The 23,353-nt window shown below is 49.1% G+C and overlaps 2 protein-coding genes across 7 annotated transcripts in view; both read left to right on the top strand.

Annotated features, from left to right (window-relative positions):
• The window catches only part of CACNA1H (calcium voltage-gated channel subunit alpha1 H), a 227,814-nt gene extending 216,569 nt beyond the window's left edge, over positions 1-11,245 (top strand). For 3 of the 4 annotated variants that reach the window (XM_040574186.1, XM_040574185.1, XM_040574188.1), the window contains 4 exons: positions 1,036-1,182; positions 4,289-4,472; positions 7,524-7,705; positions 8,302-11,245. In XM_040574186.1, the coding sequence (XP_040430120.1) occupies positions 1,036-1,182; positions 4,289-4,472; positions 7,524-7,705; positions 8,302-9,471 (1,683 nt within the window). In that variant the 3' untranslated portion in view covers positions 9,472-11,245. The remainder of the gene's footprint in view (positions 1-1,035; positions 1,183-4,288; positions 4,473-7,523; positions 7,706-8,301) is intronic. The other variant, XM_040574187.1, reaches the window with a different exon arrangement.
• Positions 11,246-17,020: 5,775 nt separating this feature from the next.
• Positions 17,021-21,623, top strand: B9D1 (B9 domain containing 1). 3 transcript variants are annotated; one of them, XM_040575124.1, is made up of 7 exons: positions 17,021-17,518; positions 17,661-17,729; positions 17,821-17,932; positions 18,008-18,104; positions 18,580-18,642; positions 19,804-19,871; positions 20,042-21,623. In XM_040575124.1, the coding sequence occupies exons 1-7, from the start codon at positions 17,420-17,422 to the stop codon at positions 20,182-20,184; spliced, it is 651 nt and encodes a 216-aa protein (XP_040431058.1). In that variant the 5' UTR covers positions 17,021-17,419; the 3' UTR covers positions 20,185-21,623. The 3 variants fall into 3 exon arrangements, with proteins under 3 accessions (XP_040431058.1, XP_040431057.1, XP_040431059.1); XM_040575123.1 differs by having other exon boundaries at positions 17,375-17,518; positions 17,821-18,104; XM_040575125.1 differs by lacking the exon at positions 17,661-17,729 and having other exon boundaries at positions 17,396-17,518.
• The last annotated feature ends 1,730 nt before the right edge of the window (positions 21,624-23,353 follow it).

Below are 23,353 nucleotides of genomic sequence, written 5' to 3'. Positions count from 1 at the left end.
CACATATGAAAGGAATGGCACGAATTCCCTTCACACAGACAGAAATCCTGCTCAGGTTCTTTTTAGCCCCATTTGGGGATTTCCAGAGAAGCCTCAAGCAAATCGTAACATGCAGCTCAGAAGGGCTTGTCTGTAAACATGCAGCTTTCCGCTGCCTTACGCTCTGCTCAGGGCATGGCCAGCTTGGACCCTGGGAATTGTCAGGGCCCCCTGTCAAGAAAGTGGTGCTTCTGGGGTGGATTTTCCAGATGCTGCCTGCTCTCTGATTTTTACCAGTCCTCTAGAAAACGAGGGCAATCAGAAGTAGGGGGAAATAAAGGAGGGGCATGAGATAATTGTCTCACCCCATGTCAGCAGCGTATGATTAAGAGTGAATATGGAGTTCCTTTGTCACTCTGATTGCAAATAAATCTACTGCAAAATCAATGAGAGGGTTTCAGATTAAATTACATTAAATTAGATTTTTGTGAAATCCATCAGACTCTATTAAATCAAGTAAAAAGGAATTTGGTTACATAGCGATGGGGAATTCACTATTTAAATAGAGCTTCTAATAGAGATTTCTGCAGGAAAATGCACCATAAACGCCCAGGTTGCTTTTCTCAGCTGGGGACGAGAGGGCACATCCTTTTACACAGGCTCTGATTGCAAACTGAGCTCACTCTCCTCGAGTTTTCCTGATCCACGAGTACCTCCTGAGCAGATCAGGACCCGCAGGTTCCTCAAGGGGCTGTTCACTTCATGTGCAGAGCCTCTTCTTAGCCCTAGAAACCTGGCAGCACTGAGGGGCTTAAATACACAGGGCTCTGTGCAACTAATCCTGCCTCTGATGGTGGCACAGGCACCCAGGAAGGTGTTACAAGCTGCTCTGTATTGCCCTGCCATTTGTGCCAGTTTTCACAGCCCACATTTCCTTTTCTTTTCCTTCCTACTCTGGACAAATGGGGCAAATAGGAAACACACAGGGCAAACATTTTTCAAGCACTAAGACAGCCTTGCTCTGCTACTGATGCTTTTTATCTCCCTGATTTGAAGGAGGCGCTGAGCTGTGAGAATGTCTCTTTAGCCATCCCAGACACGCTGGAGGGGGCAGAGACTCCCGTGATGGAAATCCCGTCCTCCTGCTCTGTTTCCCACCATGTCCTGACTCCTTCCCACCACCCCCCAGGCCACGAGGCTGAGGTGAATGACGCCGCGCCGTTGCTTCTGCGTTGTGGCATTGTGCTTTAGTGCTGTGCAGCTGGCAGTGGTGTCCGAGTCGTCCTAAGCCTGTCGCTTCACAGCCACAGCAGTCGCTTCCATCCTCTGTCCTCTGTACTGCCTCTGCCTGTGCAGGAGCTGAGCAGGGAACATGTCCCAGCCGACTTTGTCAGCAGTCTTGTCTGGAACACAAAAATATTCTTTTTAGCCAAAAAGGAGTCTCATATTTAAAGTACAATGTGATGTGTGAGCCGTCTGTCTTCAAATCATATCGAGAGCTGGAGACAGGCAGATTCTTTTCTTGGTTTACGGAGAGAACGTGGCCCAGTTTGGTTTTCTTACTGTTACTGTAAGGCCTTGTTTGTGTTATAGTATTGAGAAAACAGAAAGGCGTGCGTAGATCAGCACGTTTACCTGTTGGGCATTCAGCAAGCACCAGAGCTGTGGATTCAGGAGATGCTCTATGCACTGCTGCACGTCGTCTGCCCTGAAATTCAGTCCCCACTTAGAAGCATGATGGAGTAAGCTGGTGAACATCTTTCCGTCTCTTCCTTCACTCATCCTGCCTCCTAGAGACCCCTTCTTCCAGCTACAGGTGCTGTACCTCTCCAACTTGCTCCTACTGAGACCACACAGAACCGAATGCACGTGCCCGCAGGAGTGACCCTGCCCCAGCTCTCAGCTGACAGGAGCTTTCAGGCCTGAGCCTGGAACGTGCCTTCCTAAATCAATGTGCTGCTGGATGGGCTGCAGTCCTTTGGCACAAATGAGCGCCGGAGAGGAGGTGCAGTGCCACGAAGCTGTGCGTGCTGCACTGGGGAGCACATCCTCTGCCATCAGACAACTTGTAGCAGCCACCCAAAATGAATCTGCTTTAGTCTTGGTTTAATCACCCAGGAAGGGTCATGCACTGCAAAGGTATTTGCAGGATTGTTTCTTCTCGAGCTCCCTTTGCACCAGAACAAAATCAGAGCTCCACCAGGTTACCAATTCCCAGACACGAGAGGAGGGAGCTGGGCTCACTCATTAAAGATGCTTAACCGAGCCTCGGAGCTGCATCCCCAAGGCCCTCTAGGGTCATTTTGTTGCTGTTGGAAAGCTTTGGTGCAGGCAGCGGTCACCACGCACAGCCTTGGCAGTGCTGGGTCAGGTCGGGCTTTCATGGGTTTAGAAGGATTTCGCTGATTTCCAGGGCCTGGGGTATGGTTCCCGAGTGCATTTCCCAGCACAGAGCAGGAGCAGTATGGTGTTGTGTCTCCAAGCCTTCCTAGCTGTCAGGAGCAGCTCGCCAGGTGTGAGCCAGCAAACTTCTTGCACACGTTTAATATTTCAAGTACTTCTTACGGTGGCTTTGAGCCATCTGGAATTTACCCAAGTCCCTCAGTCAATTGGGTCTCAATAGATGAAGCCTTAAAAATCACCGTTGTTTGTGTCAAGAAGGGATTTCTGTTCATTTGACCCAGTCAGAGCAGACTGATACGAGATCCCTCAGCAACGAGGGATTTAATAGAAAAGGTTTAATAGAAAAACGCCGTGATCCTTCTGTTAGTCCCCTGAGACAGCGGGGCGAGGCCTTTTGTTCTCCGCGTGGCGTGGGATTTCAACAACCGCCTGCCCGCCTTCCGCTCAGGTGCTGGGATGCTGGTAGCTCATCAGCTGCAATGGCCAAAGGCCAACTGGCACAGCCGCCTTGCCGCTGCATTAATATAGCAGGAGCGAGGCCTGGGTAGACCCGGAGGGATGCTCTGGATGCCAGCTACCTGTAAATAACCGCCGCTGATCCCCTCGGCTTCTCAGCCAAGTTCAAGAGGGTAAAAGCATTGAGTAATTCGTCTCGGGATGTATCTCTTTTGGATCTGAGGAAAGAAATTCATGAGCAAGGAACACATGGAAAAAACAGATTCAAACAGATCCTTGGTGACTTCCAAATTATCCAACAAGGGATCTCGGGCCTGGCTTTTGCTAGCATAGAGGGAAAACGGCCCCGTGGAGCGAAGCAAAATACATTTAAGACATGCAGCTGGGAAAATGTTTTCAATCAGTCACTGTGAGGCTGACGTTAAAGGCAAAGCAGAGTGATAAGTTGTGCTTCAGATAATGTGGTAAATTGTAAGGGGAAGGTGTTGAGGACCAAAACCTTGGGCCAGGAGCCAGGTTGCAGGAGCAAGGGTCCCGCTGCCCGGTACGCTTGGCCTGGTCACAGCACCACCTCTCACTGCTGCTCCATCAGCACCACAGGGACATTGTTGGGGACATAAAGCTTCCTGAGACCCTGGGATGAATTCGCTGTAAGGTGGATGAAGTGAAGAGAGCCTCCAAGAAGCAGTGAGGGCTCAGGTTTAAGGGTTATGATGGGAGATGCTCTGTCTGGGCACTTCCAACCAGACCCCGTTTGACAGAGAGGCCAAACACAGAGAAATCCCTTTTCTTCCCCAGAACAGGCTCCACATACAGGCGGTGCCACACCACGATGTCCTCTCCTTCCCTCTGCCCCCTGCCGTGGGGCTGCCACCCGTCAGGGTCAGCAGTGCCCAGTGGGCTCCATGCTGCAGGGGAGAGGCCCAGGGTCTGCAGTGGTCTTAACGTGGGTATGCGTTTAAATGTCTGCCTCTGTGTGCGTGTGTGTGTGTGTGTGTGTGTTTGGGGGGACAAGAAATGAATTTCCAGAAGCTCTTGGTACCCTAGGTCTGCGTGGCCACGCACTGGCTGATATTGTCCGTCTGTCCCATCACCACCCAGGCTGGGCTGAAAACATCCCTGGGAAAATCAGAACAGAACAGTGTGAGAAATGCTGGCTTTCTCCTGTGTTTGGAGGGTGGGCCCCATTTTCCTGGACATTACTTCTTTGCTGCAGTGTCCAAGAATCAGCCTAGCAATGGCTCATTGATGCCTTGTTTTACTCAAGCCGCAATTTGAGCTCTTTCTGCGGCTTTGGTGTTCTGTTGCAGTCACCAGGGCTGCTGATTCCCTGTAAGATGCCAAGAGGAACATCTGCCCGGGTTTTAAAACGAAAAGCAGACGTGAAGGAGACCATCATAAATTCACCAAGATGCTGAATGACCCTTTTCCCTGTCTCCTTGCTTTGCAGGTTGGCGCGGCCAGTCTGCGGCCACAGGACTCTCAAAACCTCCTGACGGTCCGCAAGATCTCCGTATCCCGCATGCACTCCTTGCCCAACGACAGCTACATGTTCCGGCCCGTCATGCCAGCCAAAGCCCCCTTCCCCCTCCACGAGGTGGAGATGGAGACGTATCCCTGCAAATCCCAGCGAGGTACCATTCACAGAGCTTTCCCTTCCTCCTCGCACGGCCAGCCAAAACCGTGCACAGTAACTCCTGCCTGCACACGTGTGGTTAGATGGGGAATACGCAGCCAGCGCCGCGTGTGGGTTGAGCCAGGGCTCGCTTTGTTTGGTTTGATACCATCCCACGGGCTGCAGTGTTGTGTTTTCATCACGTCACTGTGTTTTGTCAGGGGCAAGTGGGTGGTTTGGGTGTTTGACTGGGGAGAAGTGGGGCTCCCAAGCAATGTGAGAGGCACAGAGCACAGGCGGGTAGCCAAGGAAAAGGGTATTAGCTGCACATTTCTTCTGAAATGATCGGCCCTGACATCAGGAATACAAATCAATAAAGTCAACATGAATAAAAGCTGGCGTCGGCATTGCTTCCTGACAGAACTCCTGTACAGCTCTTGTTTCAGGCAGTCTTCAGTCTCAGAGCACTATCGTTTTAGCACAGTACATTGAGTTCACAGATGGAGGAGTTTCTTTGGGAGCATAAAGATTAGAAAGCACTCTCCAGTGCCTCTGTAGCCTGGCCTTATAATGAATCTTGTGGAGAGACCCCGCAGCCAGGGAATCTCGAGCTACACAGAGCCTTGGAGTATACATTTACCCAACTGCATCCAAATACATTTCCCCTAAAATGCCTTTTTTTCTCCTTTGTTGTGCGAATTGGTTTGAAGGGGAAATCAATAAGAAAGAAAATGTCTGCCTCCCTAAAAGCACATGTGCTTCTTGAGTGGCTCCCAAGAACGTACCAGTATGGTTTCCTTTGATGCAATGCTGTTTGAAATGCAGGAACTGCTTGGACAGAGGCGTGGTGGGTTTGCAGACACTGGTGGGGCTGGCAAGATCTGCTCTGATTTCCTTGGGCGAAGTAACTCTCTATTTGCTTAAGCTGTCTGGATACCAGTTAATGTTCTCTGCTCAGTATTTATTATTATTTCACCTGCAAATTCTTTGCTAAGCAAAGAAAACAGAGGTTGAGTTTCATGGCTGGACTACTGGGGATGATTTTCATCTCTGTAGTGGGTGTAAATCAGGATTTATGCTAGTATAAAACTGCTGTGGTGTTGGCAGGGGTGGGTAGAACTGGCCAAAGATTTTTCATCTTTCCCAAATTTCTCTCCAAGAACACTCGAGTAATGGATATGACAGGTGCTTACCTTCCCTCTGAGCTGGTGGATGCATCCAAGGAGCATCACCCAGAGCTGTGCTGCTCCTGAGCTGACCATACTCTGATTTAAGTGACAGTCCTGTAAGTTACACACACACAGATTTGCATTAGCATTTGTGCTGTCATCGACATTTCAATGTCAGTTAAGGATGTCTGCTCTTCTCCCAACATTTTGGTCTCTGCACACTGAAAATGTGAGATGACCAGGTCTTGTATTATTTTGGTCTTAGACGCAGTTTCCTGATTTGTTAGAAAAACAAGAGGAAAAATATACAAATCCAGAGAGATTTGGCTCTCTTCAGGGTTCCTGACCATGCAGTTTAGAGGGTTTTTTGGTTTCCTATAGGACAGCTAGATGGAAGGTTTCCAACAGAAGGAAATTCCAATTACGGATGGGGAGGAAAGCGTAAAGTTTTGATTTTATGACTGTGTTTGTAAAAGATTTTATGACAACATTTTTCTGCATCGTAAAAAACATTTCGTAAAGCCTGGATTAGCACAATGAATAGTACAGACTCAGCCTGAAACTCTGCCTGTAGGAGAGCCCAAAAAGAAAAGAGGGGGAAGTGGGGCAGGTTGTGGGGTGGGAACCTCACTGCTCCGCTGCTTCCGTGGCATTCTGGAGAAAAGCTCCAAAAGAAAAATGATTAAACACTAAGTTTTCTTTCTCCCCAACAACAAATCTCTTTCTGAAATGCAACTGCAAACTGTCTGGATGGCTTTTGTCATAGGTTCAAGTTCCCTGACCTCTGGGCGAGATCTCTTGAAGTGATGGATAGCTGTGTTTTTAACATGGAGCAGCAATGTAGAAACAGACGTTGGGTTTCAAGCTAATGAGCACAATAAATCCTGCAGCCAAAAAAAAATAAAAAAAAAACCAAAAGATCTTTCAAACAACACAGAAATGCAGTAAAGCAGCACCACAAAGGGGCTGGGGAGGAAGGATTGCCTTTAGACTCAGCCAGGGGACTGGGAGCCTTCAGGAAGAGCGCGCTCCCTGCCTGATACATGAGCTCAGGGACTCTCAAAGCACTTGAAGCAGCCTCCGTGCCGTGGATCAGACTGCGTTCAGCCAGGGGCTGCCTCGTGGATGGATATTGGTGGTAGGATTTGCGTTGTAGAAAATGGAAAAACTGCCCTGTGCGTGCCAGCAGTGTCTCCTCCTGGCGAAGTCGGCACAGGGTGCCTGCTGGCTGCACAAGGCGAGGCGAGCTCTGGAGGCTTCGAGGCAGTGGCACAGCGTTCCTCTTGCCTCCCCCTGGCAAAGCAGCACAAGGCTGCGAGCCCGGCCCTGACAGCATTGCAGATGGACTCAGGAAAAAATGGCCCAGCCAGCAGACTTCCCCTCATCCACCTTCTCCAAGTCCTTTTATAAATCCCCCTGAGGCAGCGCTGCTGGAAAAGCAGCAATGGCCGGGCTTCCGATGCAACCCCGGTCCTGCCCTTCACTTGCTGCTGTGTGGTCCTGGTGGCTGCCATCCACCCTGAGCATCACAGCCGCTGAGAGAGAAGGTTTCCATTGCCTGGAACAGAAAACAGACGCTGTGAGCATGAAGTTTGTAATGGGTGATATCCCAGGGAGGGCAGAGCCGCATGCAATGCGGGTGGATTGCAAAGGAGGCTTCTTTTGTCTCCTGATGAGCTATGGCCAGGTATTTAGAGCAGGAGACAGGACAAGGGGCACCTGGTTTCTAATCCTGGCACTGCCTGAGGCTTGTGGTGAGGTTTGGGATCTCAGCTGGACTCGAGAGGCTTTTCCTTTCCTCTCCAGCATTCACACTGGAGCCTGTGGGCACCAACCCAGCCTCCAAACTTCACAGCCCCCACCACGGCTGTGGTGGTGACTGTTCCCTCACTGTTTCCTAGGGTCCATCACCTCCATCCGCTCCCAGCCCGTGGGAGCGTGTTCCTCCTCTCTGAGAGTCCCAACGGAGTCCCTCCAACTGGCCGCGCGCTCTCCCAACCACGACGGCCGGCACCGCTGGAAGATCCTTCCCCCCCACATCATTCCTCGATCTCCTACTCTCAACAAGCTGCTGTGCAGACAGGTAAGAGGCCAAGAGCCTGCAGAGGCAAACTCCCGTGTAGTCACCTCAGTCCTTCTCTTCTTTTCCAGCCCCCTCTTGGATTTTTTTTGGGGGGGGGGGGGGGTTGAGAGCAGAATTCCCTTTTTCGAACAAAATGTTTCTGGTTCTGTTGCCATAAAGGTTTACTATACTCCAGTCTCAGCAAGTGGCAGACAGGGGAAGGCCCTCCTTACCTGCTTTTACCTTTGTGGACTTAGTAATCTACTAAGGAATTGCTGCATCATGGGGGGGGGGGGGGGGTCGATGGCCAATTCAGTTGTGCCGGTGCTGTGAGAAGCCCGGGGGTCAGCCCTACACCGTGCCCATTCAGAGCAGGACCATGCCTGTGCAGAGACCCAGCAGATAAAAGGCCTTCACGCTGAGGCCCCAGGTCTGGTTGCAAAACTTGTATGGAGGCAGTCCCGTGGGGGCTGGCACTGCGGGGTGGGGACGGGGTGGTGAGGGAAGCATTACACCCACCAACCGTTCTGCCACGGGCCAGGTTTCACCCCTAAAAGTGCCACCAGCCTGGCAGATCCCCAGGCTCTCGCCCCCATCTCTCTCTCCTCCCCTTCCAGGAGGCCGTTCGGACGGACTCTGTGGACGGGCAGACACCGGATCCCAAGGACAGCCTGCAAGCGGAGCCAGGAGAGACGCTACCGTCGGCGAAGCAGCCCCAGAGCACCTTCACCCCCAGCCCTCTCCACCCCACGGCCTCCTCCCTGCCAGCCACCCCTCCACGTTCCCCTCCATCCTCCCCACATCGGCACCCCGGCCCGCTAGCGCGGAAGCACGGCTGCGGCCAGCGCGGGGTCCCCAGCCGGCCGGCCAGCCCCAGCAGCGGCCCCCCCAGCCCCGAGGGCTGCCTCGTGGAGCCCTCCGACCTGGCCGACGAGGAGGTTCGTCACATCAACAGCTCAGCCAAAGACTGGGGGGAGCACTCGGAGGCTGGGAGCCACTCGACTTCGCCGTTCATCTCCCCGGCCCCGTCGCCGGTGCCCCTCAAGAATTGCAGCACAAGCAGCCTCTCCGGGGGCGGCGGCAAGGAGAAGGACTTGAAGAAGTTTTACAGCATCGATACAAAGGGCTTCCTCAACAAGCCCAGCTGGGCAGACGACCAAAGGCGGCACTCCATCGAGATCTGCCCCTCCATCAGCGATGGAGACTGTAGCTTTGAGGACCCTGCCGAGGAGAAGCAGCGGTCCCCTGCCCACATCCAGCCGGAGTCCGAGTACATCCACGGAGCCCGGAGGAAGAAGAAGATGAGCCCGCCCTGCATTTCTATAGATCCTCCCATGGAGGACGATGGCGGGGCGGCCTCGCGCACCAAACCCTCCGAGAACAGCATGCTGCGCCGAAGGACCCCCTCCTGCGAGTTCCCGGCTTACAGAGAGTCCCTGGAGCTCGCAGAGAGCCAGCCTGGGGGGGAGCCGGCCTCCAAAGCGGAGCGCCGGGGCCAGCCCCCGTGCCGCGGGGAGCACCTGGCCATCCCCAACTTCTCCTTCGAGCAGTCGGACGGCAGCTCCTTGAGCAGCCTCTCGGATCTCCTGGACAGCGGGCAGTCCACGCCGGATTCCCGGCCGGACCCCGCGGCCCCCGAACTGAAAAAGGCGGATCACTTAAAAACTCAGTGGAGCAGCGCTGAGAAAAGCAAAGAGCTCCTCGGCACCGCCAAGAGCCCCCTCCGGAAGCAGGACTTGGTGCCCATGACTGTCGCAACAGAAGAAGACATCGATGAGCCAGTATAGCTTTCTGGGAGGGGGGGAGCGGGGGGGTCTCAAGGGCTTGACACCAATGTGGGTTTTGAAACCGAAGGGAATGAGCGGCGGCGGGTGCGCGGCCACTCTCTCATTTTTTTTTTTCCTTTCTCGCAGTCACTTGTTCTTAAGCGCTGTGGAGGTTTGCAAAAAACAAAAAAAGTAAAAAAAAAAAAAAAAAAATTAAAAAGAAACCAAACAAACGGCTGGACGAAACGGTGACGGGTGTTTCGGGGCGGGGGGAGCGCCTTTGCGAGCGGTTTGGGGGTTTCTTTTCTAAAGGGAAGGTGGAGCTGGCCGGGGGGGGGGGTGGCTTCGGTCCTCCCGCCGCCCTCCGTGGCCTCGATCACATTGATTTGGGTGCGAGGTGGTGGCGGTTGGGATTTGGGGGATTCTCTTTGGGTCTTGTTGTTTCGTTGTTTGTTTTTCTTTTTTTTTAAAGACGCTCAACTTTTAAAAAGGCACCTTTTAGAGATGTCACATTATGTGGGAGTGCCCAGGAGATGGGAGCTGTACATTGTCTGTATATCAGCAGTTATATAAATAGAAATAATGTATTTGTGAAATACAAAACAAGGAAAAAAGACAAAAAAAATGTACCCACAAAAACTCTCTCTTCATAATGCACATATTTTTATAGAGAAACGATACTGTTTTTTGCATTACATGTGACTCCGCAACTGGGTGGTGTTTCCTTGGGTTTTATGTGGATCTAATTATTACGGCCATGCGTTTTCCAAATGTTTCTCCTCTTTCTTTGCTCTCCTTTTTTTCCCCTCTCCCTCCCTCTCTTCCTCCACCATCATCCTAGCAGCTTCTTTTCACAGCTGACGCTTTAGCCGTCTCTCTCATTTTTCTTTTGTACTTTAGAGATTGTCCTAACTACAGAAAAAAAAAAAAAAAACCAAATCACTACTGAATTGTAGCCAGTGCAATAATAAGTTATTCATTCTTCTTGTCTGTACAATTGTCCTTTTGCTTTTTTTTTTTTCCTTTTTTAACGGATATTCAGGTTAAATGTCGCAATAATCTGAACTAACGTGCACAAACAAGGTGTCTTGCATTACAAAAAAAAAAAAAAAAGACTAAAAAAAGGAAAAAGTTAAATTTACAGAGATAGAAAAAAAAACAAAACAAATAAATAGTAAGTTATTTAAGAAATGTATTTTGTTTACTGCAGTTCAAAGTAAATTATTGATACAGTCTGTAAAGATATAAAGAGCTGTCTTAGGTGATGTTCTTTGTGAGCATTTAAGCTAATGATTTGTTCTCGTAGCAGAATGCCTTTGAGAACTCGGTGATAGCCGTAACCGTCCCATTTGCACTCTTTCTGTTCGTCTTCCTCCGCATACCCGCACCCACGTGGACGCGCTGCCCTCCGAAGGCCCCTCTGCTGCCGTCGCAGACCCAGAAGTCTCTCGAGGAATTCGAGGCACCTGTCAACACCACTTTATTTTTTTTTATTTTTTTTTTTAGTTTTGGGGTTGATTTTTTTGTTTTTAGCCTCCGTTCCCTGCCCCTTACCCGCTCTTCATCCAGGCCCTCCCCGCGGGACAGCTTCACCACGGAAAGCCGATGTCAACCCGAGCGCCGGGCAACAGCAGCAAAAAGACACGCAGGAAAAAAAAAAATTAAAAACAACCGTTTTTGTTTGGTTCGTTCCATGCCGCCTCATATTTATGCATTCACATATATCTTCTGTTATTTATGCATTCATTACTCAAAAGGAAATGTATCTTGTTTCACATGTATTAAACTGTATAAACTGGAAGCGTGGCCTGACTTTGTGCCGTGGCACGGGGACGCCGCTGCCACAGCCCCGGCTCCAGACCCTGCTCTGCCCCGGGGGGCTCGGGGACGTGGGGACGCTGCCTGCTCGGCCCCCTTGGTGCTGCCCGGTGAGTCCTTGCCCCAGAGCCCCCGTGCATCAAGCAGCTTTGTGCCAGCTGCCTCCGAGCACCTGCACCGCCACAATTAAGTCATTTAGAATTATTGTAATTATTCTGCCTCCGTAGGATAGTGGGGAATTCCAGAAAAAACACCATAAAGGTAATTATTGCTGCAGTTGTTACTGAGTTTTGCTGGAAAGGCAGTGTCTGAAGGGGCTCTGAGCTTTGGGCCAGGGTTGGGCATCCATAGGAGATGGCTGAATACTCAGGGTATCAGGCTCCAGGTCCCAAAGCCTTAATTTTGAAGCCGGAACCACAGCTTGGAGCACATGAAGCGAGCCTCCAGGAGGCCAAAAAGCAGCCCGGGGTTACTTGATTTTATGTTAGCAAAGATGTGAAGGGAATAAAAAGAAGCCGTGCAGGTGGCAATGCCTCTGCCTGCCACCCGGCCAGGAGCAGGATCAGGATGGGACACGATGGGTGTCTCATGCTCCACTGCGGCAGGAGACCCGCACAGCTGCAGCTGGAGAAAGGACAAAGTGATGGAGAACACCCAAAATACACAGCGAGTGCTGGGGGTCGGGTTTATGTTATGAACCGGCTCCTTTGTAAAGCAGCAGTTTTTTAAAGCCAGCACGTTACACAGAGCAGAGCTGGGTCTCAGGCCCCCAACCTGGCCATTTACAACAGCATGGAGAAACAGCCTAATTTGTAAAGCCGTGTTCATTTTCCTGCTGATTGAATCCTTATAATGCTAAGCCATTTCCACCAGGCTGCCCTCAAAGGTGGCATCGCTTGAGGTTGGAAGTGGAGAATGCAGATAACCAGATAAATGCAGATCATTATTTAACCAGATCTATTTCTTTTCTGCATTTTTAATGACAATTCATTCACATTCATTTCTCAGCCCGACTCTGCCCCAGCTCTCCCCATTGCAGCAGAGCCACGGCCTGCAGGAACATCAGCCTGGCCCTGCTGCGGGCAGCCCTGGAGAGCGGGGATAAACGAGGACTGCCACCAGCGTGTTGAGGAGGGGGCAGAGGAAACCACCTCAAAGCATCTTCAGCTGGTCTCCACTTCACAGTCGAATCACAGATGGCATCAATCTGAAATTGTCTTTGTCAGGCTGGGGAAAAAAAAAAAAGGTTAAAAAAAAAAAAAGGTTTAAAAAAAAAAAGCCTCTAATCTGAATCCATCCTCAGCGCAATTAGATACAACCTTTAATCTGCCAATGTTGTGAGATCATACAGGTGGCATGAATACTAATAAGGACTGATATTTGTACAAGCTTTCTTGGGTTGAATAATTAAATTGACTTTATCCATTAAACATTCCCAATTAAGCATTAAATACATGGCTGTTTTAATGTCTGGGGCCATCGCCTCTTCCTTACGGGGCCTTAATTAGAAATTTTACTGCCTCCCACCAGCACCTCAGCCATCAGCAGTGGGGGTGAGGGGCTGAAATCTCCAAATGTTTTTTTTCCAAGCAGCTCAGTGTGGCTATCTGCTGCAATCCCGCTCAGGTCCTGCGATAACTCAAGCTCGCACCGGGTGGGTGCTCAGTCCTCTTGCACAAAATGGTGTTAACAGAGGCAGCCCCCGCTTCCCCCATGATGATTTTTTTCAAACCTTTTTTTGTGTGCATCCCCAGTGTGGGCTCTCTGTGGTGACTGCAGCACATGTAGTGGCATAAGCACATCCCTGGTCAATATCTCTGCTCACAGAGATGTCACCAGGGAGGTTTCAGCCCCAGTTTGGGACTGTGACCCCGCTGGGCTGAGCCAGAGCTGCACCTCGGGCCAGGACCCCTTGACTTGCCCTCATGCACTTGCCAGGCAGGGGTTGGGTTTTTCAGCTGTGGCCATTGGATTATTCAGGGAAAACATCTGTTTGCAGGGAAAAGCGCCAGCAACCCTCATTATCTGACACCACAGGAAAGAAACCAGATTAATTTTTAAACTATTTGATTAAAAAAGAAAAAATAATAAAAGAGCAACTTATGTTTCTTGCTTCAGCTTTGCCTGCACGGAGGCACAAGCTGCCAAAGGCCTGGGGCGATGGTGCCCGGGTTTGCTGCAGATACACAAGTAGAGGCTCTCCCACCTGAGCCAGCTGTCCCCCAAAATACAGCCACGGTGGCTGACGAGCAGGAGGGCTTCGTGTCTGGCAAAGGCAGGAGCTCGCCTTCCCTCCCCTCCTCTCCACAGAGCCTCCAGTTCCTCATGCCCTTACCAAACCCGATGGCCCTGCTGGGAGGCTGCTCCTCCAGCCCTCCTCGCCTTCTCCCCCTTCCTGCCTGCATGTTAATTTATTCCGACTGGCTCAGATCAAGGCACTAATTAATTTTCCTCATTAACCAAAAAAATAATAACCTAACAAATGGTAACAAGTTCCAAAACAAATTAATTCTTCGTAGAAGACCAGACATCTCACAGCCCACTGGCAATAGGACCTTGTGCAAGCAGTGATGTTCTGCAGCCGGCCTCAGGGCTGGATCCCAACCTGATAAATCACCCGGTGTAACGAGGAGGGGCAGAACACTGGATATTGACACCTCTGCTTTGTCTTTTTGCTGTGCTCTTTTACTCCAGGGGGATTTGGGTAAATTGTGCTTGGGCTGAGGATGGTGCAAGTGTCCTTGCATTCACACGTGGCCTGGGTTAAGAGTCGCAGTGCATCCCCTGTCCCTGCAAAGTCACTGCACCGCGGTGCCCGGGGTGCTGGGGACCCTCCTGGGGCAGCTGCAGCCCCTCGCACTTGTTTTCTGGCTGGCTCGCAGCATGTCAACGTGTAACAGAACAGTTCACCCCACCAGTCGCCGCCCAATTACTTTCCCACCAAACTAAATAGCTGGGTAAATAAATTCAGCAAGAATTACAGCAAGAATATCGCTGTCTGGGCTCAGGCTTTTCCATGTACTTCCACGTTCTTTGATTTGAACAGCAGGTGGGAAGAGCGCTACGAACAGAAGAAAAAGGCTGCTAAGACAAAGGGCAGGGAAGCTCTCTGTAGCCTCCTCGCAGAGATAAAATGCAGGCAGGGATGAATGAGTCAGACTGGCAACTTTGTGCAAACACTCTAAAAATAAAACTGGTTTATTGCAGATTAATGACACCATAAAATGTATTTCACTGGCCATTTAGCAGGTGTTGATTGGAAATATTTGGGATTAAAAATAAACTTTTCTGCTGTGCCACTGTATTGTTGTTCCTCTCTCACCCACCTTCCCTGAGCGCCTTTTGGAAGCAATGAATCAGCCTCAGGGTTGGTTTAATCATACTTGAAAATGTAATGGTGACAAAGACCCTGCTTTCTGGGCACCAGCCTCCAGCGCAGATTTTAAAGCACTCTCTCACCTGGGCAGCAGCGAGCAGCAGCACCTGGACCTGCCGCTCACACCAAGGGCTCCATCTCACAATAGCAATTATGCAGTTCTGCAAAGGAGCCCTTCTCCTGTGCCTCTCACAAAAAAGCAGGCTTCCCCCGGGGAGGAGCTTTGTGTCTGGCAGAGGCGAAGGACTGCACAGACTCCTTTTGCCTTAGACATTCCTTTTTCACACTGTAATCTCGCCCCGTGCAACCCCATTTTCTCTTAGCCAGCTTCTTTCTTCCACCGCGCTCCCACAAGGATGCTCTTTGCTACAGGTAAGAACATCCACCTACGCGCACTGAGCGCTGGATCACAAGCGGCAGCAACTCCCAAAGCACTTTCCTGGAAGCTTGGAGCCTAAAAAAATGTCCTTTGCATGAGCATGGGAGAGTTGGCACAGATTTTTCCAGCCCCTGGCTCTTTCTGGAAGTGAAAAAAAAACTGTAATGCCCTTAGTTTTTTTATGTCTTGTGCACAGAGGTCAGTGCTTGCTAGAGCAGGAGATGCTCTTTCAGAGACGGGAACTTCCATGTGCACAACAGCAAGCCAGCGAGCACCTTCCTTCCCTGGGCTCCCCAGATGCCCCAGGGAGGTTCCCAGAAAGTGCCTCACGCAGGGAACACCAAACAACAGGACCGGGACAGGGCTGGAAGAAGAAATGAATGTTTTACTTGGCCAAGAGAGATGCCGACATCGTTAAATAACACCCACAGAACAGCCCTGATCTGTGAGTTTTCATTATGCTTGGAAATTGAAATCTCTGATGGACCGTTAATTAAGTTTTCTTTGCTTCGTTGCTTGGGATTTCATTCTAATCATAAAGAGCAAAAATGCAGCTAATTAGAACAAGATTGGCATGTAAGGGGGCGGGGGGGAGAAAGGTCTCCTTACAACTGGAAGGCGATAGAGGCCTTCCACAGGCAGGTACAGATGACTCATAGCTGCAGAATAACCCCGCTGCCTTTTCTCTGTCATGGGGAAAATCTCTCGGTGCTGGTATTAACTCCTCCAGCAGCTGTATATCACTTGCTAGGCATGAAAAAAAAAAAAACCTTAAATTGGCTCTTAGCTAGGTCTGAGTTAGCTGGTAGCCAAGGAAAAGAAAAAAAAAAAAAAGAAATAAAGAAAAAAAAAAGTGTTAATTAAAGGGCCTTGCTAGCTGCAAAGGACAGTTGTTTGAGAGCTGTTTTATTTTTCCCCTGGATAATTTTCAGTTGAAATAAATGATTTGCTCTGAAGCATTTCTGAGGGGCAGGGGAGGAAGGATAAAATTTCAGTCATTCCCTCCCACCCCTCCTACCTGTCTCCCATTCCCCTGTTGGCCAAGTTTTGTTTGCTGAATGTTTAAAAAAGAAAAAAGTAAACTCAAAGAAAACATGACAAATCTAATTGAAATAAATATTGGCAGAAAATATATCAGAACATGAAAGGCATTTTTCAGACACAGATAGTAGTGATAGTTTATTCTCAGTCCAGTCCAAACACACACAGCACCCCTCACAAGGCAAGAGGCAGTATCTCAGGATGCCCCTTTACCCTCAGGAAAAACACCCGAAACAAACAGTCCACAGTGTGGCACTGCAGAGAGCCAGACCAGCAACGCGAGCCTCCGCAAGGTGGCTGCCAAAAAGGAGGCAAAATGGAGCTGATGGATGAGGCCAGGGACCGAGGCTGCCTCCGACTCCTTGCTGTGGCAGCAAGGGAAAGCCAAGCAGGTGCTGGCCAGAGCTTTGCGTGTTCCTCACATCCTTCCCCAGAGCCCAGTGCTGACTGAATGCCCCAAGACAGCTCGCAGGCAGGGCAGCAGTGTCTGCGATGGAGAATGGTGGCGAGGGGTGAGCGGCTGTGGCGGTGGCAAAGCTTCCCGGCACCATCGTCTCACGGCCTTTGTACGGAGACAGCATGGCCGGGTCAGCAGCATCAGCTCTGAAAAGACACACAGAATTCACTCCCCTTTTAATTAGAGCAGGCTAATCAGACCAGCACAATCCCATTTCCTCGCCTTCCCATGGGATGTGCAGTCACATCCAGGTATCAGCACTTATCGGGACACAGCTTGCTCCCGCCAGGCCAGGGAGACAAATACGCCATTACACGACGCTAATTACAAAGCCTTAAAACTTGACGCCTCACGGCCTGTGACAGGCCCCGTGTAGCTGTGACTGTGGCCCCGTGGGGACACCAAAACTGCCGGGTGCCCCCGTCCCTGTCGATCCCAAATGTTCCCCCCACGGACACCCCAGGCCTGGGGCTCCCTTCGGGCGCAGCCGCCGCAGCCCGGCCGGCAGCAGCATCTAGTGGCCATTTCCTCGGCGTCTGCTGCAGGGAGCAGGCCCCGCTCCCTCACACGGGCTGGGAATGCCTTAAAGAGAGCTCACCGGGAGTGATTTATGCAAATGTTATAAACCAAAAATGTATAAAATTCAAAATGCAACGTGGCTTAAGGATTAAGGGGGAGATGGGCGGTGGAAGGCAGGTTCCCGTGGGCCTCAGCCCCAGCCCCTCAGGCCAGCGGCCTTGGGGGTGACGAGAACCCGCTGTGCTGAACGAGGGGAGCGGCACTGCCGGCGTTTTGGGGCGATTCGCCCGCTTTTTGGTAACCCCGGGCACTCCCCGGCAGCCCCGCGAAGGGCCGCCCGCTGCGGCATTTTGTCCCCTGCGCCGCTCCGTCCGTCCCCATGGCAACGGGGCCTAGCAGCGAGGCGGGCGCCATGGCGGGCGGCGGCGGCCCCGGCGTCTTCCTGGTGGCCGTCAACGGGCAGATCGAGAGCGGGGAGGTGAGCGGGGACCGCGGCGGGGGGCGGCCCGGCCTCGGCTCCAACCCCGGGCCGGCCTCGGCACCAGCCCCGGCAGCGCGGCCTTGCCCCGGCCCTCGGTCCCCGTGGGCCCGGCCCGCTCACGCCGCCCGTCTCCCTGCAGTTCCCCGGGTTTGACGAGCTCTACTGCAAGTTCTGCTTCGTCTACGGCCAGGACTGGGTCCCCACTGCTGTAAGGGTCCCTTGCGTGTCCCTGAAGCGCTGCCTGGCCAGCCGCGCGTGTGTGTGGCGGGCCCCCGCTCATGGCGCTTTCTCCCCCTCAGGGCCTGGAGGAGGGCATCTCCCAGATCACCTCCAAGAGCGCCGTCGCGCCCACCACGCTCGTCTGGAACTTCCCCATCGAAATTACCTTCAAGAGCACCAACCCGTCCGGCTGTGAGTGCCCGGGGAGTCGGGGGGGGGGAAACGCTCGAAGACGAGGCACCTCGCTCACCCCCGCTTCTTCGGCAGGGCCGCAGATTGTCGTGAGCGTCTACGGACCTGATTTTTTTGGAAACGACGTGGTGAGAGGTTATGGAGCCGTTCACGTGCCCTTCACGCCTGGAAGGTGAGGTGACAGCCCTGCCACCTTTCAGGGCTAAAACAGAGATTAATTTCCAAGTTGCAATGTTAATGCAGGGACAAAACTGTCCCTGTATTTGCTTATCATGTCTTGTCCGTTTGGTACAAAGGGCGTGGATTTTCTAGCAGTAGTCCCTGGTTATTATTGTTATTGCCAATCCCATAAGTTACTCCTTAAAGTTAGAACTGGCATGAAGATCACCGAAGTATGAAGTTCAGTGTTAGCTCTCATCACTCTCTCCCCATCTCTCTCAGCACACGCTAAGCTTTCATTCCTGCCGCTTGAAATTATGCTCTTCCTATGCAAGCAAACACTTTCTTTGTGAAAGGAAAAGTATTGTTTTACTTTGAGGTGTTCAGTGGTCTGATGTGTCTGAAATTCCGCCGCCTGTACAAATATAAGACTTGCCAGTGCTGTTTGCTTCATTTCTGAAGGTCTGCACCTCTCATGTTTGTTTTAGGCATAAGAGAACCATTGCTATGTTTGTTCCAGAGTCCACATCTAGGCTGCAAAAGTTTACAAGGTAATGATTAAAGACGTCTTATTTTTAAAGTTCTTGCTCTTACTTGCAAATGTCTATCCAGCTACTCAGTGGTGCATATCTGTGTGCACTTTCTATCATAACCACGTGGTTTTGAAGGTAAAGACCCATTCTCAGGTGTCTGGGTTTTTTGAAGAGCTTTCTCTAAATGTGTTAACTCTCTGCTTGCAGTAACACTTTGTCTCTTCTTCATCTTCATGTTTGAAAAAGAACAAATTTTAACAGCAGACCTGAATTCTTGTACTGAGGGGCTGCTCTTTATTGCACAGGCTGATTATGTCAGTGATGTGACTTGCAGAAGCTCTACTTAGACTAATTTTATTGGGTATTTTAGTTGTCATTGGACCCAAGGAGGTGTGCTACAGTCCATGTTTAAGTCATGCTATAGCTAAGGACTTTTCTTGAAGGATAGACACATTAAGAACAATCCAGAAAGCAAAGACAGCACCTGGAAAAACTCTGTTTTACCTCTTCTTCTATCCAGAATGCCTTTGCTGCAATCTTTGTTTTCTTTCCAAGCACACAGCCCTTCCAAAGTAGGTGTATACGCATAGTGACTCAGGGTGTTAAGTTTTTTCTTTCCATGGTATTGTTCGAGTGCAGTCTGAATGACCTGTGAGCTGACTGTCAGGTTGTGGATTGCATATACCAGCTGAGCCTGGTTTGGGTCAGAGCTGGTGTGGGAATCTATGCCCCACAGACAGGATTCAGCTGATGTCCATCTCTTATGATACCCTTCTCACAGAATCTGCATGCTAGTTTATATACCTTTATACTGTGGGCGCTTCTGATGTATTTAAAGTATCCAAGCCTCTCTGTTACTTTGGGTAATAAGGCCTTGAATCAGACTGGTCTTGAAACTGCTTTGCCGTGGAGAGAGTTTGTCTAGCCCAGATATAGCTTGGATTTAATATAACATGTATGAAATTTGTTTCTTTTTTTTCCCCCTCAGACAGAGAAAAACTTATCTTTGATCACAGTAGAACAGCAATAAAGAAAGTGATTAGGTCTCCAAAACTCCATACTGTGAACAAAAGCTGGGAGGCTTATCCTCCTTTAAAAAAAGTTGCATATAATAAATTGTGTCAAATCTAAATGCTACCATGTGTATTCAATTATTTATTTTCTATTCTCTTCTCCAAGTTGGTTCACAGGGAGACGTCCAGAATTTACTGACCCCAAAGTGGTAGCGCAGGGAGAAGGAAGAGAAGGTAAGGCCCCGGGGGCTCCTGACTGCAACCCTTGCATGGCAGCAGACCAGGGCCTGGCCACCCATTTCTCCTGTTGGAAACAAGGCAGTCCTACCCAGGTATGTGAGGAGTTCAACAGTGACTCAGAAATCCTCTCTTAACCAGTGTTATTCCTGTCTTCTTTCTTCTAGTAACGAGGGTGCGATCTCAAGGCTTTGTGACCATCTCCTTCAACGTAGTGACTAAGGATATGAAGAAGCTGGGCTATGATGTGAGCCCGAGTGACATGCAGACCCCCTGCGTGCCTACTGCAGAAGGGATTCATAAGTATTGAACTCAGAAGTGAGATTTACAAAGGATCACACAGAAGTCAGACGCTTTAGGGGCTTTTTTTTGTTTGTTTCTTCAAATGGAGAACGAGCATCTGACTGAAGTAAGAAAATTTCACCTGACACCTTTATTCAACAAGAAACTCAAGCCCGTGAGGCTTTGGAGTAATTTTCTAGAGTATAATTTATATCATCAGTTTATACCATCAGTTCTGTTTAGCATTTTTATGTGTAATACTGGACCTCTCAAGAGAAGACCTACAAAGTATTTTTTATAACAGCCTCTTTTTTTATACGTTATATACTTCAACTTATAGTTGTAACGGTTTTCACTTGTTTAAAACATCAGTACAAACCCAGTTCTTTTCACTAATGTTTTTGTGGTAGAAATGGGAAATTGAAATTATTGCGCCTTCCAAAAAGGAGAAATTATGGAAACGTTCCAGTGAAACACACACACACACTTCTCTCTGCTACCGGCTTCTCTCTGCAAAATCACAGCAGGTATCCGTTACTATACCTCATAGTCCTCTAGAGTTTGTGCAACTAAATAAAATAGTTTATGCACTGTAGAAACAAACCCTTCCCCATTTTTAAGTGAAGGAACCTAGGCTTTTGCATTTAAGAACAAGACGGCGACTCTCTGTAGATTTTACTTCTGCATCAAGCTTCAGGAGAAAGAAAAAGGACAGCAGTTTATTTTACAGGAGTTCGAGAGACCGTAGTGTTAGGTATATGCGTGCTGTGTGCTTTTAACTTGTGATAGAACAAATTGACTTTTAAATGCAGCTGTTGACTAAAAAATAAGCCTTAGAAAAGGAGCTGAAATGAAAGTACACAGAGTCTCAGTAAACCAACTGTGTATACTGTATTTAGCTTCAAGTCATGTTAGTTACCAGAGGCACTGTGCTGTACGTGACAGTCAGGAGCAGCAGCAAAGACCTCATCTCTTCCCTTAGGTAGGTCTCTCCAGCCCAGCAGAGCCTGATGGTTGATGCTTTCGGTAGCCAAGGCTTTAACCTGCAACAATTTTAACAGGCTTCTGCCAATACAATCAGATCACGTTTGGTAGTATGGGTTCAAAGAAGAGAGAATATCGTGCAAGGAAAATGTTTGTTTACAGAGATAATGTACCGTGGCTTTCCTTAGCTGGTGTTCTTATCAGAAGAAAGGCATTAAAAAAGCAACATATTGAGGTTCATGTCAGCTATAATTAGGTTTTCCCATTGCATAACCTCAGAGAATGACCGAAACAATGTTGTTTGTTATTAGTGTGACACAAGCTCTGAAGCTAATTTGCTATTCTCGGCTGTCTTCAGCACGATGACCCAAAGCTGGCCCCCAGTCTAAACATCTTTTCTGCTGTCTTGTCATGGCCTTTCACTGAATCCCCCTCTAAGTTAATGTTAGTGCTCTTCTTTTAGGCTGAATAAACCCAATTGTCTAAATATTTTTGTTTTTGTCTTTCTGCTGCCTAGGGTTTTTATTTGTTTGTGCCAGCATGGATATTTGTAAGTCCTGAATCATCCAAGATACGCTGTTCTTACAGGTACAAAAGAACAAAGCGTTTACTACCATGAAATAACTAATTGCTTAGTCATTTTCATATTTAAATTTGGGCATGTAATCTCATGTGTTTTGACTGGAAATACCAAGAGATAACTGTGAGACGGACTTAACATGACACCACCCTGCAAGTAAACTACCAAGACCTTGAAACTATAAAAATAAAAATAATGAACACTACGCAGTATCGAAGTGCAGAGCCTCCAGTACAGATATAAAGTAAAGCTAGTTACTTCATGTGTAGTTATTTTCATGTGTAGTTATTTCATAGTGAGCAGTGTGACCAAATAAATAGAACTTCTAAAAAGATAATGTGATAATGAAGATAATGTGATCACCGGTACTTTACTGTGAAGTGACATTAGCATCTCTTGTAGTATTTATAAATACTTTTCCAAACATGGTTACAGATTTTTTTCATCTCTGCTTTTATCCTGTCATGTTTTTATTGGTTTTACACTTCCAGTAAGCTGCTCCACCAGTTGTTTTGGCAACTGCTGTAATCTCTCAACTGAGTCATGTCGGAATCCAAATTAATAAGTATTTCCCGTTGGCTCAGAAGAGATGCAAGGAATTTTGTTTCCTTTTTAAAAGTATTTGAGAAGCAGTTAGCTACAGTAGCCGGATAAATACCTGTATTTGAAAAACCTGAAACACCCAGACATTAAACCTACCATTGGTTAAATATCTTTTTTCCCTTGAGCACAGTTACCTGCCCCCATTCTAATTAGAGCAAAACTGCACAACAGAGATTCTAGTCATGAAAAACCTGTTAAACCCAGATAAAGTCCAAACTTCATGCCCAGAGGGATGCAGTGAATTTATTCACGTACAGCTTTACAGTGTGCTACTGCTGCCAATCTGAATTGCTACCTGTTTGAAATGAGTAGTTGGATGCTTACCACACTGAGCCTGATCAAAACCAACGTGTGTGTGCATAGCTTCGCTATTCGGAGCCAAGGTGCAAGGACCCTCCGAAAAACTGGTTAAAAAAAAAGCCACAGTGAAAAGCAGTGCTCAAAGAAATCACAAACAATATTACACTAAAGACCGTCTGATTCCAAGCCGATCCCACACTGCTGCCTGTGTTAGTGGGGCATTTTGCCTATTGTCTGTTTTTTCTCGACTCGTAAGCCTTCTGAGCACATTTGTTAAGAATCTCACATACCTTCTTCAAGGCCTTGAACCATGTTTGGCTTCTGGGTGTTTTGCTGCAGGAGCCTTTCAATCTGACACAATTTGCTCCTCATACAATGGCAGGTGTGGGGGTGATGTTTTCAATAACTGTTTCCCGAGTTCAATGCCATTCGTTTGTTCGGCAAGGCAACTGTTGATAGAGCTAATAAACATGCTCTTCTCGCAGAGACGGGCTTGGTGCTGCCTTTACAATATTCTGGACAACTGCCTCAGCTTTAAGTCTTGGAACTCGGGCATGGCAGAGGGTTTGTAGCTGTTTCACACTGGAGAGAATCTCTGCTGTCATGACTAAGGAATAAAGATAGACACGATGCTGTGCTGTGGAGAGTGACATTAATAAGGAAGGGATTAATGATCTGTAAGCGTTCACTGCAGTTACTGTTACTATATGAAAGGTTAAAGAACCCATAC

Source organism: Cygnus olor, chromosome 15 (assembly GCF_009769625.2).
Source record: "Cygnus olor isolate bCygOlo1 chromosome 15, bCygOlo1.pri.v2, whole genome shotgun sequence".
In the NCBI taxonomy this organism is placed as follows: Eukaryota; Metazoa; Chordata; class Aves; order Anseriformes; family Anatidae; genus Cygnus; species Cygnus olor.
Note: the sequence above shows the minus strand (reverse complement) of the source record. Positions and strands in the feature narration are given on the sequence as shown.

Bases quoted from the DNA above. Each gene is read 5' to 3' on its own strand.
- B9D1 (XM_040575123.1), top strand. From the start codon at position 17,420: ATGGCAACGGGGCCTAGCAGCGAGGCGGGCGCCATGGCGGGCGGCGGC. The intron at 17,730-17,820 runs GTAAGGGTCCCT...TCTCCCCCTCAG, and splicing joins AGGACTGGGTCCCCACTGCT to GGCCTGGAGGAGGGCATCTC. The intron at 18,643-19,803 runs GTAATGATTAAA...CTCTTCTCCAAG, and splicing joins AGGCTGCAAAAGTTTACAAG to TTGGTTCACAGGGAGACGTC.